The sequence below is a fragment of the Embiotoca jacksoni genome, unplaced genomic scaffold (assembly GCF_022577435.1).
Source record: "Embiotoca jacksoni isolate LCO1_2020_lvr unplaced genomic scaffold, fEmbJac1.0.p SCAF_23, whole genome shotgun sequence".
Classification (NCBI taxonomy): Eukaryota; Metazoa; Chordata; class Actinopteri; family Embiotocidae; genus Embiotoca; species Embiotoca jacksoni.
Genome location: NW_027185374.1, coordinates 2263409 through 2283439, shown reverse-complemented (window position 1 = coordinate 2283439; position 20031 = coordinate 2263409). Strand labels below are relative to the sequence as shown.

At 39.5% G+C, this 20031-nt stretch overlaps 1 protein-coding gene across 4 annotated transcripts in view; it reads right to left on the bottom strand.

Moving 5' to 3' along the window:
• Nucleotides 1–7272: 7272 nt before the first annotated feature.
• Nucleotides 7273–20031, bottom strand: part of stxbp5a (syntaxin binding protein 5a (tomosyn)) — an 88113-nt gene continuing 75354 nt past the window's right edge. Inside the window, exons 19-27 of one of the 4 annotated variants that reach the window (XM_069158215.1) lie at nt 19243–19305; nt 17666–17719; nt 15570–15619; nt 14247–14529; nt 13592–13961; nt 11949–12114; nt 11543–11654; nt 11236–11456; nt 7273–10268 (exon numbers count right to left, since the gene is read on the bottom strand). In XM_069158215.1, coding sequence (XP_069014316.1) covers nt 10227–10268; nt 11236–11456; nt 11543–11654; nt 11949–12114; nt 13592–13961; nt 14247–14529; nt 15570–15619; nt 17666–17719; nt 19243–19305 — 1361 coding nt within the window. In that variant the 3' untranslated portion in view covers nt 7273–10226. The remainder of the gene's footprint in view (nt 10269–11235; nt 11457–11542; nt 11655–11948; nt 12115–13591; nt 13962–14246; nt 14530–15569; nt 15620–17665; nt 17720–19242; nt 19306–20031) is intronic. The other 3 variants (XM_069158217.1, XM_069158216.1, XM_069158218.1) reach the window with 3 other exon arrangements.

Below are 20031 nucleotides of genomic sequence, written 5' to 3'. Positions count from 1 at the left end.
TGTGTTCTCCTTATGGGCTCATTTAAAACCCATAAAATGCATTGTTGGGTATGGAGTGGCATGTGGCAAATGAATTAGACACTATAATTTAGCCATCCTATGCTCACACAATGTTTCAAACATTTAGGTTCAATGAATTAGACATTCAGTCTACATCAGGTATACGTACCAAAATGACAGTTGTCGTTTAGCTGAGGTTTTAAGAGCCCTGATGAGAAAAATCTGCAGTATATATGTATGGATCCGAACAAACGTTGCCTCACACCATTACAACTAAAATGACACTTCAACATTAGATAGAATAAAGCTAGAGTATCCCTCCATTAAAGTGCCAGCTCATCCACCTCTTACACTATTACTGTTATAATACTTTCACCCTCTTTTAGCCCACGTTCCAGTGAATCATGTCCATTACCAAGGTCTGTTGTGGGAAGCACACTGACCAGTTTCAGGTATTCACACCTACAACTTCTTAGCTTGTACTGCACAGACAAAGCATATTTAACTCCACTGTATCACAGGTAGTAAAAACTGAACAAAACATCAGTTGTAAAATCATTGGTACAAAACCATTTTTTGAATTTAAGATTTGTAGGAAAAGGTCACCAATTTCGCTTTTCAATATCGTGTCTGTAAGTTACTGTAGCATGATATATAAAACAGCCTCTTTTATCTCTGACCAAGTTTTTATTTCCACAAATCGATGTCAAACAATTTGCCTCGTAAATTACATAGGCAGGTTTCCAGTTTTTCTCTCTTCTACCTCAAGACCACACCTCTGGGAGGACGAGGGCATCACCACCACACAGTCAGGGAGCAAGTCAAGCTGCTCCAAATGACGGCTTACACTATACAACCAAAGAAAAGCACGGGCTGCACTAATTGCAGCTCTTCCTGCCCTCAAAGACCACACGACGCCCAAACAGTAGGTTACCATCCAGATTTGGACTAGTCTGTGCTTGGCCACACAAATTAGGACAATGAATGGGTTCCCTCCCAGTTGGTGATTGGCTAGATGGCACTTTGATAAAAGGGCACCTCAAACAGAGCAGGTAAGTGACTATTTTTAAACACTCACTGTAATTATCCAATAACATTTTTGACTTACCAGGACTCCTAACCTAAGAACAAGTTCTCTTGTTGTTTTCTCTTTTGACTGCCATAGTTTTTTTTCCCCAGGATTTGATTATTATTAATGGTGTGTGCTGTTGGCAGGCTGTAAAAGAAGAATGCTTTTTCCTTGTTCCAGTTTGAACAGATGACTGGTGCGTTTAAATCAGAGAAATGATAACCTTGCTGCTCCTCCGATGGGGGATCAGTGAAGCCTAGATAAGGATCATGGATATTTATTACTCCCACGAGAGCTCTTGGACTGCACCTTTGGATTATGAGTCTCCTGGGAATACTGAACAAATATTTGAGAACAGGCTGGGGGATTAGTTACTCCTCGCACAACAGTAGATAAGGCACATATTGTCATTCTTTATACAAAATGCTGCACAGTACAGTAGGAGCTGCTGTGCATCAACGCAGAATGTCCTTTGACATGCCAACCTCCGTAATACAGTTTCTTATTGCCATGCCGGAAACATAAACAGATATCTTGCTGAGACTGTTAATTATTGATGAGGTGCAATCACTAGATTAGATCCCCTGGCATGATCAAATATACATTATGGCAGATAGGGCACAGCCTTAATTAATTTGTTATGGTAACCAGGACACATGAAAGTGGTTGCCAGATGGTCCAGTGGCTGAGTGTGTTTCACCTGAGTGCCCATCAGTTTTTGAAGGAAAGAGAGGAGAAGACTTCACAGCATATACATGCTCTCTGTAATGTCTTCCTTTTCATATTAAATTATCGCACAAAATTAAAGCAATAATTAAAAGGAAGCAGTAAAAATGAATTGCATACTTGATTAAAAGGAAACTTTGCGAACGCTCCTGAATGCAGTTATGGGTTAACGGCTCACTATCGTTGGAGCTATGTCATGCAGTCCAATGACCTGGCGTGAGCCACTGCAGCAGTGTGGCTGCTTTAAAACCAGCTATTAAAAGTTTCATTGCCTTTGTGCTGAAACACGGCATGTCCTGCATATGCAAAATGGTCCCTCTTCAGGAGAAGCCAAGCCACTCTTTCCTAAATAACATTAAATATTTTAACAAGTAAAATGTTCAAGGACTTCACAGACATAAAAAAAAAAAATCAAATCTTTGCACAAAAGGCCCCAAATGGCAGGCACGTTCTTTTACAAAGACAATTTGTGTTTATTTTGCCATCTAAAAAGCTCTAATTCCCAGCAGTACAAAAGCATCAAAAACACTAATCATATACTAATGGAAAAATATACCCACAATGAGTTCAGTTTGCTATGAAGGGGATTAAAAAAAAACTTTCACAGTTCTGGATACAGAATGACTGCATGTGGAATATCCGTATATTATACCATATTAAAATATACAAGCTGTAACATTTACAGAAAACAAGACATGATTAGTTTTCAACCATTTCCTCACTGTAGGAACAAATCCTCCATGCCCTAGTCATGGCCCACAGAACCAGTCTGATTAAACTCCACTTCAGTGCCTGTTGTAATTACAGAGACATAGAGAGAGAGAGAGAGAGAGAGAGAGAGAGACATAGAGAGAGAGAGAGAGAGAGAGAGAGAGAGAGAGAGAGAGAGACACACACAAGACCTCAATTTGTGTTTATTAGTGCTGTGGAATTTCAAAACCACATATTACAGCAAATTGAAATTGGTCGTACAGGCTCAGGGCTTGGACGGTGGCCATTTTGTTTTTGGTATACATTCCAGGATGTTGGCCATCCCCTCTCTGCTGAGGCTCTAAAAGAGGGGTGCATGTATTCGTTTTGTATTTTTTTTCACTTTATTTTCAAATAGGAAATCACACCTGCGAGGGAAAATGGGGAGCAGATGTGTATATTGGGGTCTCATAGCCTTATGGGAGCAATATCCTGTCTCGAAGGCAAATAGCAGCGCACGAGATTGACCGATCAGAGGGCAGCGAGCCACAGCTCCATCACTGAGCTTCAGACTCGCTTCAGTCTTCAGATTCCTCACTTCGCCAGGGAGAGAAGCACAGAGTCTGAGCCATTTCTAAATTACAAGGTCATAGCTTCAACCACACCCATGTCTGTTTTAGACACCCCATTTTTTCCCTTTACACACACACACACACACACACACACACACACACACACACACACACACACACACACTCAAACAGTGAGAGAGAAAATCTGCTTAAAAATCATCTTCAACTCACTTCCAAAACACAGATGTTTCTCAGCTTGACAGATTGGAGCTAATGATCCTTTTAACACGTTTCCCCTTGGATGTTAACTGGGTACAGTTAAAACAAACAGAAACATGTGTGTTTAAATGAGCTTTGACTAAAATCTCACGTTCTGCCTTTATATTATGAGAGTGGGAGATACTGTTATTGACAGCTACTGAAAATGGGTTCAAATCAGAAAGATACTGAAAACAATATGAAGTTAATTTTTCTAACGGAAACAAACATTAAACAAACATTAAACAATCACCACAAGTAGTTTTTTTTCCACCAAACTTGATCCTGCCAACATTCATCTACTATAAATAAGAATTGAACATGAACAGCTACTGAGGTATTTTCACAATTGTAGTCAACCCCAAACTATGTTAATTTTATGATGATGAGTGATGAGAAAGGCTTTACAGCAAAAGGATTCAAATCATTATCAATCAGTGGACTTGAATGCTAAAGGAAATATTTTTACTTCTTAAAGCCCCAAAATCAGTTTTACATGACAGCATCATCATGTTGATAAGTTTTCAATAATTCTTATCTGAATGTCTCATTGTTTCTTCAACCAAGACAATTATGATTTTGGTGCACTTTGTTTGTCAGCAGAAAAAAAAATACCATAAAGATTTTCCTGAAACTTGGTGGAAGGGTGCAGCACGGACCCTGGAAGAATCCATAAAATTTTGGAGAGGATCAATAATCTACTTTTCACTTTCATTAACATTGAGAGAAGGGGCATTTGGCCAACTCAATGCTATACGGCAGAAAAGTTCAATAATGAAAAAATAAGTCATTGTACTGTAGAAATACAATGACTGCATGTGACAAACCACATTCAAAGGTACCAATAATCTTCCGAGATACACATGTACTTGCTGAAACATAATATAACATGCAGTCGTAATGGAGCACTTGGGAAAAGGGGCTTCATAAGCAAAAAACACAATCGATAGTCGGCTGCAATGGTGGTAATTTCAGCTTTGCATATTGCATATCATAGAGGAGTCAACTATTGGCCTTGGCGGAGGTTCTAATTTACATACTGTTTTCACAATTATACTTTGAATAAAACCAAAGTAAACTCATCAAAAAACAGGCAGGACATATGTTGCAAAAACATTTGAGCCAGTTTTTTGAATATGGCGAGACATTCCCGTGCTGCCCGAGAATGCACACTGGGCACGTTCAATGGGCAGAGCATGCGCATCAGGTACGTCCGCCGGTCCCAGCCTAACCTCCGGTTCAGCCCCATGCTGACGTGACGTCATCACTGCAAGTGAGTCAAGCATTTGTAAAAGAATTACAGTGAGGTTTGTAGTGTGAGGTTGCAGGCCAAAGTAGAGTGGGGGCAGGTTTGAATAGAAAATTAAGTAAATAAAATACATTTGCATTCTCGTAATAAACTATGCTTTTGCCCTTTTATGAGATATAATAGATTGTTCAATATGCTTCAAATCAGATAATCCCTTCTAAAAGTCTTATTTCTTACTTGTATTTTTTTTTAAACACACAGGTGGATGGGTTAAATTCAAAAGGATCTGATCAAATGTATCTATATATTTAATATTCAAAATAAAATAAAATAAAATAAAATCTAAAATGATACTTTTGCTATTTATCTCTTCACTTGACTCAACATATGTGTGGGAATGGAAAGGAAAAGCATCCCGTCCATGCATATTCAAGCTTGAAACTGAACAACATCAAGCCCCTGAAATAAGATTTCAAATGTTGTTGATTAATAAAATGACTGATGTCGTCAAACTGGATCAGGTTTAATTTTTTGACCAGGAAACAATTGCATTTTAGACAGTGGATTATTTTACAGTCTTAAACAATCAACATAAAACAAACAGCAGTTTTTGATATTCTCATTAAATGAATATACATTATATGGGACAGATTATGTATTTCATTATGTGAAATATTTTACTGTGAGAGAAAAATACTCCTGGTTATATTTTTAATTGATGGATGCATTAAATCAAGCTCAGAGGGACACCGCCAGCTTAGTCTCCTCCGGGTGTCACGCTGATTCCCGCTGTGCAGACATGGCTGGGGTCATTTATGTTACCAGTCACCACAGCAACAGCCTCACAGACATGTCATTTGCTGAGCAGCATGCTCGGCTCTGGATTGCCTAACCCTATATCTCAGTCAGTCAGTAGTTCAAACAGTGTGCATCAACAAACATTTCTCCCCAATGACCTTCTCTTCATGGCTTCAGCCAAATTGAACAAATCAACATGTTTTTTTTCCCTCACCTTCCCCATTTCCCCCGCTTTGTCTCCATCTCCCTCTCATTCTGACTTAATATAGCCTTCAACCTCTCACAGCCTCAGAAGATTACGTTTGGTGAAAAACACATGCACTCTACCTAATAAAATGATGACACCACTTTGATAGTTTTTTTTTTTTCACAATGAGCGAATAATAATTTGTCACAAGACCATAACCCCTGTTCAACATGTGGGAAAAGGGAGGCAAATAGAAGGAGCACAGGAGTAATAATTATTTCCTATTTAAAAGTACTAGATACATTTTTTTGTTATATTTTCCTCAGCTCAATAATTTGTTAAAGCTGTGGATTTTACATATGGATTTTGTATACAAATCGTTGGTGCTCCTTCAATTGTTATTATTCCAGGAAAACCCAACTGTGGTTTACTCGATATTTGAACTATATAGTATCTGATTTTAGTAAGATTGATCATTAATCAGCTACAGAGTGGGCAGCATTCAATGTGGTTTATACCTCTGCCCAGCAATCGATAGCTGTATTTGCAATAAGGTTGGTGGATTGGTTTATAGCTTATTCATCCATTCATAAATGATTCTATCGTCACCACAAAAGGTTAAAAATATTCTATCCTTGAACTATTGTACGAAGTCTGGCTTCCCTTTTCCACATCGAATCGCAGCTGTGTGTCACCAGGCGTGAGTCACACGTTATGTCAGGAACAATCAAGTGACAATGTCGTGCTACAGTCTGTAAATCTGTCGTCCTACAGGAAATTATCAGTCAAGCTGGAAGCCTCTCTGGTTTACGCCGTGATTGATCCACACCTTAAGCCATTCTAAATACAGTATAAACTCACTGACCATAACAGGTAGCTTGATTTAGATTAGGACAATTGTGATCTCTGATTTAAGAGGTCTGGTCCTAATTGGAGAGGTCTATTGTAAGGCAGTAAAGTGGAAGAACACCACAGAAAGACTCCCAGTGTAAGGTAATTACACTGTTTCTAGATGCAGTCATAACACTTATTGGAAGTCACAATCAGAGTCACTTAAAGGTACTTCAAGTAAAAACACTAATTAAAAAAAAAGAAAAAAAAGATGACCTTCAAGAGTTTCACAGACTACTTCTTCCTCTGTGTCACGACTTCAAAGTAACCAGAGAGCACATCCGGTTATCTAGCATGATCAATACAGGATGAACTTGCTTAAAAAAGTAGGGCACTAAAGTATAAATACATACCAGTTCATGAACAAAAAAGGCAAGATACTACATGAACTATACAATAGAAAATAGATTATATTAGACCTCAAAATGACAAACTGAACAGATGTGCCTCTTTGAATTTATAGTTGAATTCCAGGATCAACTTCTACTTCCTCAATAAATGTATTCTCGTATTAACATGCTGTCAAACAATAGCTGATTAAATCTGCTGATCATGACTGAAAGGTTGGTAGAGTTGTATTTTGGCCCAGCACTGTGTTTTCCCTGTTCAGTCAAGTTGCATGTTGAGGCAACCATGTGTATTTGCTGCCATCTAGAGTAGAGATGCAAATATGACAATGGTTTTGAAGCAGTTTCCCATCATCTTATCATATTTCGCTGAATGCATTACAGTACTCTCTGTCCCTTATATTCAGTCCAAACATTACATTGCAAGAAAATATTCATTTAAACTTTACATCTCAGCATAAAATTGTCAAAATGGAAGACAAAAATACATTTTCCACTTTTATTTTCCATTGCACAGTAATCTCTATCTACAGAATTTCTAAATTTTTGTGGCAGCAGATAAAGTCATAAACATCCATGTGAAAGTTGCATAAAACTGTACAAGAAAATTGGCTACAATGAGAAAAATACTGCAACCCACTGATAACTGTTGAATCCAGGACAGAAGATGGCATATGGCAGATAGACAGGACTCCCTCTTATTGTTTGACTTTGTGGATTGTAACAGGTAAGAGTACTGCATACTGTAGTGGATGGACAAGAAATAAATCACTGAGATGAAAAAAAATATATATATATAACATGAAAAAATAAAAAAACACAGTTGGGTTAATAGAAAGCACATTGAACGGGTTTTTGGGGATGACCTAAAACATCTATCATTCCTGAATTTTTTTTTTTTTAATTTTTTTTTTTTTTCTCATCTTCACCTTTGAAGAAAAGACAAAGCTACCTGCCAACATCCACACTAGAATGCTCACTAAACACAGAGAAGGCCAGATTTGTAGCTGTGGAACCAACAGAGTCAGTGCAGACTCGCTAGAGGACGAGCGAATTCAGAGGACAAAGGCAAAGACTGAAAAGCGAAGGACAGTCAAAGCATGTATGCAAAGACTGAACATGTGCTGGCAAAATTAAACCAGAATTTAGAGGTCATCCTCTAATACTCATTATCCTATGGTTATCTTTTTATCTTTGTTGGCAGCTGTAGTTTGTCTAATGGACACTCAACTGGACACAAACTGCTGACTGGTGAGACAAGGACATCAACAGCAATTAGTAAACAACCAGAACATAATATTACAAATTAGATCACTTAATTTACATGGACACACACCCTTACACACAAACTGACTGAGACAAACACACACACACACACACACACACACACACATAAATAAATGAATACGGTAAATATTGTCTGAGGTGTAGTCAAATGGTTTGTTTTTTGTTAAAATGACACATCCATATCAACCTACAGCTCAGCCACTTTAAACCCATGACATCAGTCAAAATGTGACATTTTATGATGTATCATACTGAATGGCTGAGTTCCAACACAACTTCCCATTTCTTGAACCCTGAAAAGTGATAAAAGGTGATAATATTTCTAGATGGGTCTGATCCTGGGAGTGCACTCCACGGGTGAAGCTATAATCACACAGCCAAAATGATAATGCGATGGAAAAGCGAAAGCAACTCTTTGGCGTCAGAAAAAATATGGCCTGTCTCCTCTTTTGCTGCTCCAGCAACCTCGACACGTACTTTCCAGTTGGTCTTAAGATTGTCAAACTATTTACTTATATACAAATAAAGGTTAAAAGCCTGGTAGACAGAGATACACCACATTTGAGCTTTACTGCAAACATGGAAATAGAAACAAGGTCATAACGAGGGTGAACGTTTCTGACAACAAACACAACTGTCTCTTGCACCTTGATAAATAGGTAAATAAATAGTGACAAAGGAACCACACAGACCTTCTTCTCATACAAACGAATGTCAGCAATACACAAATTAAAAAGATTACACAGCCATTTTTTTTTTTATCAACCTGCATATAGGAATACTGTTAGGATTTCTACTCATGTGTACTGTATGTAATCTTCATACTGAAGTGTGCTCCAGAAGTTGGAAACCGCAACACACCTGGATAGACTATTAGTGTACTCAACACTGACCTCATCAGCATGTATAGACACACTCACAGACTGAGCCAAATTGTGGAAGCTTGTGACATCAAAGGGAGGCAGTTACTGTAACATCACATCAGATTAGTCAGCAAATTAAATCCTCAGGTAAACAATGAATGTGTGTGGTTTATATGAATCAAGGAATCTGCTGTTGCCATGTCAGTGAGTCCTAAATGATATATGCCTTTTGTATCCTTGCCCTCCTTGTAGATTCCAGCCCTTTTCTTAAAGGAGAAATTAATTGGAGTTGTAAGACAAAAGTCACAAAAAGTTTTTTTTCAACAAATCAAATATCATCCACTTTCACAACAATAGAAAAATAAGAGATTTTCCAATAATACAGACGGAGCAAAAAACCCAACAAATAACAGAGGAATGGCAAGAAAATTGAAGGTAACACACACACACTCGCGCGCACACACACACACACACACACACACACACACACACACACACACACACACACACGGTCAGTAACAATATGAAAGTCTGTTAGATACAGAGGTGAGTCTAGAGATTGAGCAAGATGATGAAATATCCAGAATGAGTTGCTTTTATCCTTGTGACTCTCTGCATAGAGGAGGCATCACCGTCGCTTCTTATGGTTCTCCAATGCCGCCTCCATTCGGCCTTCGCACCCTGCTTCCACCTCCTCGATGAATAATCCCTTTCTTTTGTACTTGTCACTCGGAAGTGGATACAGCATTGCACATTTAATAGATCTATGTATATATAATGATGTATTTAGATTCTTTTTATTCTGTCTTTTTACATTTTTAATAATCTTTTATAGTCTTTGTTTCTTCATCAGATATTTGTCTTTTTTCAGCTATGTTCGTCGGTTTGAATATTGGCCACGAGGGTACAGAGTGGAAACGACAGTAAAGAACATTTTGGCAAATGAGAATGAAGAATCTCCTGGTACACGGGCCAATCTGCAACCTCTGTGGAGAGGCTGAACGGAGATAAACGAAGAGACGAGAACATAAAAAAAAGACACCATTTATTTAGTTCCTCTGAGGTGGTCTTGCTCCCCTGTTTACCCCTCAGTTCCACCCTAAGACTGAGGTAAGAACAGTGTTCAACATTGTGCTAGGGAAGAAAATCCCAAGTGTCTCAGCGAAGAAGGCTTGGAGGGACGGATGGACAGGACAGGACAGACGGATGGGTGGGGGTCACGGTGAGTCCAGATGAGCCGATGGAAGGTCAGTGGTGTCCACAAAGCTCTACTCTCACCCCGACACTAATCAGAACTGGTACCATTTTTTGTCTTTGCACTTCAGCATCATCTGGAAACAAAAGAAATGTTGCCATGATTCAAAATATCTTCAACTACCAATCCTTCCGCATTCAATAAATATAGGACGTTTTTTGCTTTAAATTTGGTTTGCATGCAGTCAGATCATAAATATCGCAGGAAACAGGCGACCTCACATCTATGTCTCTTTTGTGATGAGACAATCTTAAGAGTAAGTGCGTCATTCATGATTTTCCATGGGCATTCAACGCCCTCTGGTGGGTTTATCGTGAAAGTAATATTTGTGAAATAATTTGAGGATATTCAGTATTCAAGACTGCACACAATATTCCACCGCACTGCACCATGTTTTGTTCTTACACAGTATTTTTCAGAGGATCACAAGAAGCATCATCATTTAATGGCTTTTAATTTAATTTTTTAATGTTTATTAGGATGCAGGTTATACAATGAGCATTAATGATAAGCCCAAGACTTGGTTTGCTAAAGATTGCACAGCTAGCGTATGAGCTCTGATCGTCAATTAGAGCTGTAATATAAACAACACTAATCCATAATAATATCAGTGTCTTCAGCTTTTAGTGAAGATTATTCCTCATTTAATTATTCATTTCTGCAGGACTTCTTCTTTCTATTAGGCACTTCATATGTCCCCCCCATTTAAATAAATTGGGAGGTCAAAATATTAGGAACACCTCTCAGGATAGTTTAACAGACAACAAATAACAGTCTCCAAAATGAACATTTAAATAACTCTACACTTCTCTCAATCAGACAGAATAACAACGGATTATTATGATCCTAATTAAGGCAAGATTCATTGCTAGGCTGTTGTATTACCCTTCATGCGTCACCTGTCAGTGGTTTTAATGTTATGGCTGATCAGTGTATGTTCAAGCATAAAGCCGCTGTGGTGTCCTTGCTGTAACATCACAGGGGGTATCGCCTAAACAGACACGTCTCCCTCCAGCTTTTAAACTTCTCACACTTTCTCTTACGTCATGGGCGTGTTTGGAAAAATTATCTGCGCTGGACATCATGGCAGCTGTCCTCTCATCCAGTTCGCCCAGTTTCTGGCCTCTTTCATCTAGAGCTATCCGGGCACGTGCCAGATCTCCAACCACACCCGAGGCTGCCCCCTTCATGCCCTCGATGCCACCCGGGCCTGGGATGTGCTGGGCCAGACTTCGAGATGCCCGTCCAGCTGTTACCTCACCAACTGGGAGTGAAGGAGAGAAAAACAGTACTTGATGTTGCTTCTAGGATAGAAAAACTGTGGATGCATGTTATGTGAGTTTTGCCTACATAGTTCCTCTCTGTCCAAGGACTGTGCTCCTCCACCAAACAGGCCTTTGAAGAACCCTCTGTTGGGTGCCTCTGGTGTCTCCACTGGTGTAAAAAGCTCACCCAGCATCTCCTAAAACATCAACACACATTATTGCACTACAGTAAACAGTCCGATCGCTACAAAAACACATACAAACATACACAGTTCCTCAGATTAAATATACAAACACATTGTATGTTATTTTACATGTCCATCATTAAATATGATTCGTTTTTTCTTTAGTACAACATGCAATCCGTTTATGCTCCCAAGGTGTAGGATATAGTTTGCAAAACCTTTTTGAGTTTAAACCCCCAGATATGGAAATATGACTCATTACCATATTCACACACAAAGTGTACTGTATGCACAATGTTAACTCACCTGTAAGTTTTCACATGTGTCCTGACTGTAAGTGATCCTCTGGATCTCAGTGGGGGAGCAGAGGTACATGGCCTGACCGAGGTTGGTGAAGCAGAACGTCCTGGCTATCCGCATGTCTGTCAAAGGTAGGTAGTTTACATCCATGAGCGGTCTCAGCCCCGGCACACTGGACAGGAGGCACAGAAATGATATGAATGAATTTAAATTTATGGAATAAACTGCCGATAAATGCTTTTTCTATATCGAGCCTTGATTGATGTTTGGCGTTTAACCCTAGCTTTTGTCACTTTGGTTATTAAAGTCAAGATCAGTGACGTTTTCAACACTGTATTTAGCATATTCTAATCTCCTGAAACACTGAGGACAATGTTCCTGCACTCTGACCAACAGGAAAGCACAAGCGTATTCACACAGAAACACAAATGCACACAGACAGGGGGACAGCTGGACAGCCTTGCTTTGTCAGACACCCATATGGAAGGCTGTTCTGTCCCTATCCCTCTCCTCTCCTCTGGGGAAGTGAAGATTCATGAGGATGACCGACACACTAATACCCCGCTGCACGCTCACACCCTTCCACACACACTGCATGAAAATCAGCCAGGTGTGTGTATGTGTGGGTTACTCCTAACCTTGTCACGTTGAATCAACTGGCACATTTGTGTGACACAGTGTTGTGGGTTTAGGTTAGCAGTGATGTGAGAGGATGATAGTCAATGGCAGGTTGACATGAGTGTAAAGGTCTGAGGAGTGCATTAGTTTGTTGTGGGTGTGCGTGAGGACAAACGTGTGTCTGACTTTGAATGACAATTTGAGCAAAAGGAAGAGATTAATTGAGCACATAATATGAGGAGGCTGTCTGCCTCAGTGGTGACCACATTTAGTTTCTGTCATCCGAAAGTTCAGTTAATCTGTTGCTCAGATTAAACCAACCTGATAGAGATATCAACCATTTTACTATTTTAAAACATAGAGACCAATGAATGGATACATGAAGCTTCACAAAACAATTACACTGGGGACAACATTGTACCAGGAATAATTCCATTATAACACATCAGTGTTTTGATGCTCAACCTGAAATTTATCTTTTTAGTTTTAACACTCACCACATGCAAGTTTGCTGGTGACTGTAAAGGTTCACCCCATGACAGAATGGGATCCAATAGTGAAAAGTTTCATTGAGAAAAAAAAAAATCCTCAAATAAACTTGGACTATTTCTGCAGCCAAGTCCTCTTGTTAACAGTCCATTCGTGTGCAAGCAATCTTCCACTCACATTTTTGCCAAAATATGGTTGAATAGAGAACTTTCATCTCCATCTTCAGACACAACCGCGATGAGCTCACATCTGCACCCGACCCACTCTTCGATTGTTCTTTAACTAACCAGTGTCATTGCAATACTTACCCAGATTGGCAAAATTATTGACCATTGACCAGACTCTTTTGTTTTAAAAACACAAATTTAAATGTGAAGATTGTTCAATGTGAAATTGATCAAACTTACTATGCACAGCAGAGGGCAGATTAAATGATTAAATCTACCAATATTCAGTTGATTTATTGAAACTGACGTGGCTCACCCATTTTTATTTATAACCCTCTATTCCTGACTGACCTTGGACTCTGAGACTTTTCTTACCTGAGGGTCATGATGTGGCCGTTGGCACAGAAACAAGCCACGCACAGTCCTTGGCTCATCTGCACCACATCTGCCCGTAAGATAAAGGAAGTCTCTGTGATGCTGTGTTTATAGATGCAGGTTTGAGAGGGGAGGAAGAGCACTTTGGCCTGTTTCTCTGAACACACCACGGCGTATTGGCTCTCACTGAGGTCCTGGGAGGTGGACGGGGACACGGAGACGGGCCGGCGCTTACGGACCTTCTCTCTTTCTTCACCATCTGCTGTAACGTTGGGTTCATACCAAGGCTCATACGCAGGAGGCAGCTGGGAACCCACGGAGTCCAGGAAAGCCATCCGCATGATGCTTCCCTTCAGTCGTACCAACATGCCTGGTTAATAAAACAAAAGGGCTTGTTTAACTTGGTGGGCGAGTTTATCTTTTTCATAGTGTTACTGTATTCACCGTAATTTTGGGTAAAAAAGTTTTACATATGTATTTTGTCTTCTTACCTTCCCTTTATTGTATCTACCTCAAATTTGTGTCATTTTCATCTTTCTGTTTACTTTTGGACAACTATTAGAATAATGTATTTGTGCGCTAAACTAACTAGCATTTTTTTAAGGAAAAAAAACATCCAAAACTGTAAATCCCCCCCTCAGATTTGTGTACCTACCTGTAGGTGAAATGATAACTGGCTGGAGTTGCCGTTGCTCCCCAGCAGGTGGCAATGTGAGTGCCATAGCCAGCACAGTTCCCAGGGAGGTGCCCACATACAGACAGGGTGTCAAAGTGCTGTCCCCCTTCCGGGCGAAGGTCTCACAGAAGTGGAAAGAGCTGATGGCCTCCCGTGCTTCCTTGTCGATGCTGGTGACGCTGGAGGAGCGTGAGCGGCTGAAAGAGTTGTCCCGGTGGTCTAATGGGTTGGCACCCCGCGGCGGGCATACAGACAGGAGGACAGTAAGGAGAAAACAGAGAGAGGTAAAGCACCCGCAGAGAACTGACATCACAGCACAGACAACACAGCTGTGGACACTGTAATGATAATAGAAAATCAAATATTAGTTTTTTATTAATGCCTTAATGGAAACCCTTCATTAATTCAACGAAATTGTGTTTACATTTTAAAGCAAACTCGAGGCATACCAGTTAAATGATCTCTGTAAGATATTGATGATGTTGACACAGGGAATTGGTAGAGAGAGTACGGGTTTGCATGCTGAACATTTAGTAAGGAGATAAAATTACATGGCTGCAGTACTTTTAGCTCTTTTAGAACAGATAGAGCTCCAAATTTTCAACAGACCAGCGTCACCTACAACTGAATTGATGGCAATTTTACAACATTACACTGGTCTTGTGTTACACAATAAAAAAAGAAAAAAAAGAAAAAAGAATCAAATGCAAAAATGTTCCAACCCCAATCACTAGTCAGTATAAAGTAAACAGCTGTCTGGCCCTTCGGAAAGGTTACATGTGTGTAACACTGGAACTTTTAAACAAGGGGAATGTTTTGGCACTTGCACATTTTAATTTGACCCTTTAAAATGAAACAACGTTCCATTGAATATTCCTGGTAAGAAAGTTGAACAAAACACAAATGATTTATATTTCAAAGAACCAATCAGACAGAGAAAAGAAAGACATGTAGAACGCAGAGGAGAAAAAGAAAGCTGCAAAAGTTACAGAAAGCTTTAGAGTGAGATGGGGTGTGCAACGTTTAGCTTAGCACCACTGACCTTGAGTAAAACCCCCACAAAGGTCAGAAAATGGGAGTTTGATTCGAACAATTTGATTTAGCTTAATACATTTTTAATTCAGATCAGTGCTACTTTCAAACCCATGCAAACTAAGGAGAAAATCTGCACGGCTTGCCAATTTTGAGGCTGATAACCAGATAGAACTGGACTAATTGGAAAGTGGTGGGGTCCAGTCGGAGTGACAAAAGTGTACTGCATTTTCATACAAATTGTTTGGAGACACGAAGTCAAGGCTTACCCAAGTCTGGCTTTAGCTCAGTAGGCAAGCTTAATTTCCGTGACATCTTTGCTGGAAAAAAGAGAACATCCCTCTTTACAAACACACGTCTAAGCTAACACACGATGCCATGCAAAGCTAGAGAGCTAGCATTGGACTAGGATTGTGCACAAAACTAAAATACACCAGAGTGACAAAAGGCTGTGGATCAAGTGCCAAGGGATTGTTTTATTGACTTAGAGGAGCCAAAATGCTTTACACAGGAGAAGACACTGCTTAAGGACTCCGAGACAACCCTGTATATCACAGAGGCATGCTGTGACAGACAAAACAAACAACGTGAACGCTGATATCACACAATGCCCTGCACGAGGACTGGTAAGACACATCCAAACTGCACAGCCATTCAGGACCTTCATGCCAAAAGAGCATGCACCAAGAACAAAGAAGTAACATGGAACAGAAAATAATGAAACCAGAGACGGAAGAAGATAGTGAAGATAGTTTAGAGTTACGGAGGTATTCTTCAGATAGTGGTATGTTTTTAGCACTAGTTTGTAATTCATCTTAAAGGACAGAATAGAAACGGCAGTGAATGAAGGTCTGAGATGAGATATTATTTTCTCTTTCAAGATAGACAGAAGTAGGAGACTGACATGATAAAAGGAAGCATTCATCAAGCACGCACTGAAATGTTTCGCCCAATAATAATAGTGATAAAGTCATGAAGTTGTGTCTGGCCAGGAATAATATATTTATCTTTTTGTGCTTCAAAAACAGATAAAAACTCACAAATCCATAGAAATACCTTACATAGATATCTGTGACAGTGTTAATACCACTGAGCTCAATTATTTCTGTCTTAATGGTTTTTTTTCAGTTAATTAACAGAACATATTTTGTTTTCACTGTTTTAGAAAATTGTTGTTAAAGGGTATAATTAAAAAATGTGACACCACACTGACAATCAAAGTTCCTGTCTTTAACTTGTGTAAAAAAAAAAAAACACCAGTGGCTTACTTCTCCCTCCTATTAACTTTAAGGGTCTTGCATAAGGTATCGACAAAGGTATCACTTCTTCAGGTTAATTCAGTTTCTGCTCAGGCTGAAATTGGGTGGAGCTAGACTTAGAGTTATGTAATCATAAAAAATGATCAACATGTAATGTTTCCAAACTCACATTTGCAATAAAGCTAAACTGAGGAATGGGGACATGCAAATTAGGAGGTTAGAAGATGTATAATTAAGCAAAACCAAAGAAAAGACCTGCGTTAGTTTTTGGGGTCGTAACAAAGCAAGTTATGTGAACGATTCGATTTTGAACATACTATTTCAGTGAGGTAATGCTAAGGCAAGCTAAGAAGAATCCACAACATTGGCTTTGGGTCAAGCCAAGGCAAAGATGACAAATCCATCATGAAATACAACAGACACTGTAGATATTGTACTTACTCATTGTCACTTACATCTGAAAAGGTATGGGATATCGAATACCCTCCATCCTTTTTTTTGACTTGTCAGTTAGCTTAAATGTGACCAAATAATGGTTTATAAGTGATTGTTCCTCAACACACACCAGAGGTACATAACGAGACAGTGGGGCAGATGAGTTGCGCTCCATTCTGCGGTGCGATCGTACCGTACTATACACAATCATAACGCGACAGATATCAAACGCAGGCACATTTACAGTTTTACACTCGTGGTACATACATGTAGCATGCAAGATGTATATCAGACAACTACTGTGTCTACAGAGAGCTGCAGTCACACCTTAACTCCAGGTTAGCCTCTGTTCCAAGAGCTATAATTCCTCCGAGTGTGATTTTCTATCCACATTGTTGTGTACTCAAATATCAAATAAAAACATCCTGTCATTGTAAACGAACAAAAAAGCTGCATGATGAGATATTGAGAGAACCAAAAGATAGTAGAACAGAGGCTAACCCACAAGTAGAGTGGAACTTCTAGTCTATTCCCCACTGTGGTGACTATGGACACGGAGGACAGAGACAGTTTCTCCACAACAACAAAAACAAAACAAAACAGGGGGACCAAATCTGGACCATGTTTGTTCTGCCTACACAGCTTGTCATGGACATTTCTGCCCAATCTTACCTCCTCTACCACCTCCATTGTAGAATTGCTGCAGATTGCTGTTTGACATCAACACTTTTGGGCGTGGTGGGTGGGGCGGGGGGGTAAAGTACAGTAAACGTACAGTTAGAAACACCCTTTGTTTTTATTGTTTTTTTTTTTACGATATACAGGCTGTCGCAGTTTTCTTTAATGTTTTTTTTTTTTTGTCCAGAGCAGCAAAATGGCCATTTAATTTGAAAAATGTTGGTTCAGGACACTAGTTTCACTCAAATACCTTGTTTTGTGAACTCGAGCAACGATTAACAGATTAATTACTGAGAGATTATAGCATAATATTACAGCCACTTCCACAAGAATCTTCTTTAGCAAGGAAACATTATCCTTGAACATATCTATTCTTAATGCATCACACTGCAACTTATTTTAAGGTAAAATCGGCAAAACTCCAAATAGTGTTTTTCTTCTGCCACTAGAGTTTACGGCTTCGCACAAAAACACTTTGGCCGAGAATAAATGACAAGTTAAAGCAGACGGTTTTTGCAGGAAAGCACCTCATCACTCTGTCACATGAATAATGCAAAGCAGACAGATGTATCAGGCCACAGTCTGGTGGCACCAGACACGGGGGTTGGGACAGCCATCATACCTGAAAACAGCAGTGAGCAGACTTTGAAATTTGTTTTCTGTCTGACCTTTTTATAAAGCTCCTTATTTTCACTGTGCTAATGCCAAGTTACCCCTAATGAGATGAATCTGGGCTGTTCTCTCTTCAAGCACTTTCAGCTGAAATACTAATGACATGGAAGCAAGTAAAAGAGCAGCAGAGCATTTTAATGATGCAAAACACAATGTAGTTCTTCTCCTCGATCATCTTGAGGCTGTATATTTGAACTTAGAGGTGGCGTAAGGTTACGACAAAGTTGATGATAAAAAAAATTATGTTTTTACCGACAGCACAATCTGTTTTGTTTGCTTTCGTCTGGGCATGTACTTATGAAAGCTGCTTGATATGATAATGTATTTAGAAGAATCTGCATTTATATGGTGCGCCCAGACACATTTAAATGTTTAACTGAAAGGAGATCACTGCTCCAAATCCAAATCAAAAGTGGATTCACATAATCTTGGCAAGCAATACGATATATTTGCCTGCTGAAGATTATGCAGTTACTGAATATGAGAAAGTACACAAGAATGTCTTCTTTTCAACTAATATTCTGATTCATGTAAATTAATGGGTTTCTCTCCCAGAATGCAGTTTTGTTTTATAGTTTCATTTAATTTACAATTCTTTGCAGTCCCATTAATTTAGCATCACAGAGATTGAATACAGAACTATAGCCCAGTGTTCCAGGATACTGAGCAAGATTAAAACAAATTTATTCCTGTTCATTGAACTCTGAAAAGTGGTAAAAGAACGCATTCAGAAATGGGAAAATACTCTCAAAAACCGATAAACGTTCGGCATGAAAGTCAAACAGTGCATTTCTAAAGACTGAGGTAGAGGTTCGCTGTTGGGTTTTACGTCTCGGCAGCACAAAGCCTCTGTTATATGTATTTTTTCTTTTTCAATAAGACGCTGAAGGACATGTTACCTGAAGTAGGGGACTTGCAGCGGTCCTCTGATGTGGCCGAGCCCTCATTGATGTCGCACAGACCTGGAGCAGAGATCGCACAATCCATCATTACTTCCAAAATCAGGCAGGTCAAAAAGATCCAATGGGGTGTTCATTCTATGTATGAATAACTCATACTGGTTTTATTTTTTATCATATACTGCAATCTCAAAGAGAACCTAAGATATCAACTGGGACAGCAACATGTTTTCCAGAGATTAGACTGGACTATATGTACAGATAAATGACCTCTATGTCTACAGTTCTCTTCACCTGTCAGGAGCACTGACCAACAGATGAGTGCGCCAGAAACTCCGTTATGTGCAATTGCAATGTGTTTTTTAATCCGTTTTGAAAGCTAATTCTGCCCTTTATCGCGTGCGTGTTTGGGTATAAGTGTGTGTGTGTGTGTGTGTGTGTGTGTGTGTGTGTGTGTGTGTGTGTGTGTGTGTGTGTGTGTGTGAGAGAGACTTTGTCCTATGAGGCAGAAAGCCAAGCAGACAGCAGTCCCTGTTGGCAGAAGAAACACAGCTGGACGCCTGATTACTGCTCACACTCGCCAAGCCCTGACAGGTGCCAGCCCACGGCTCACCAGTCACTGACACCAGATGCTCCATGCGTATTTACAATTGCATCTTCCTGTGTATGTGTTGGTGTGTATACATTAGTTAGTGTCTGTTCCTGCATACATAGCTGCCTAACATAATCATGCATAAACTACTATACATAAAAAATAAATCTCTCAGCATCCACGGACACATTCAATCA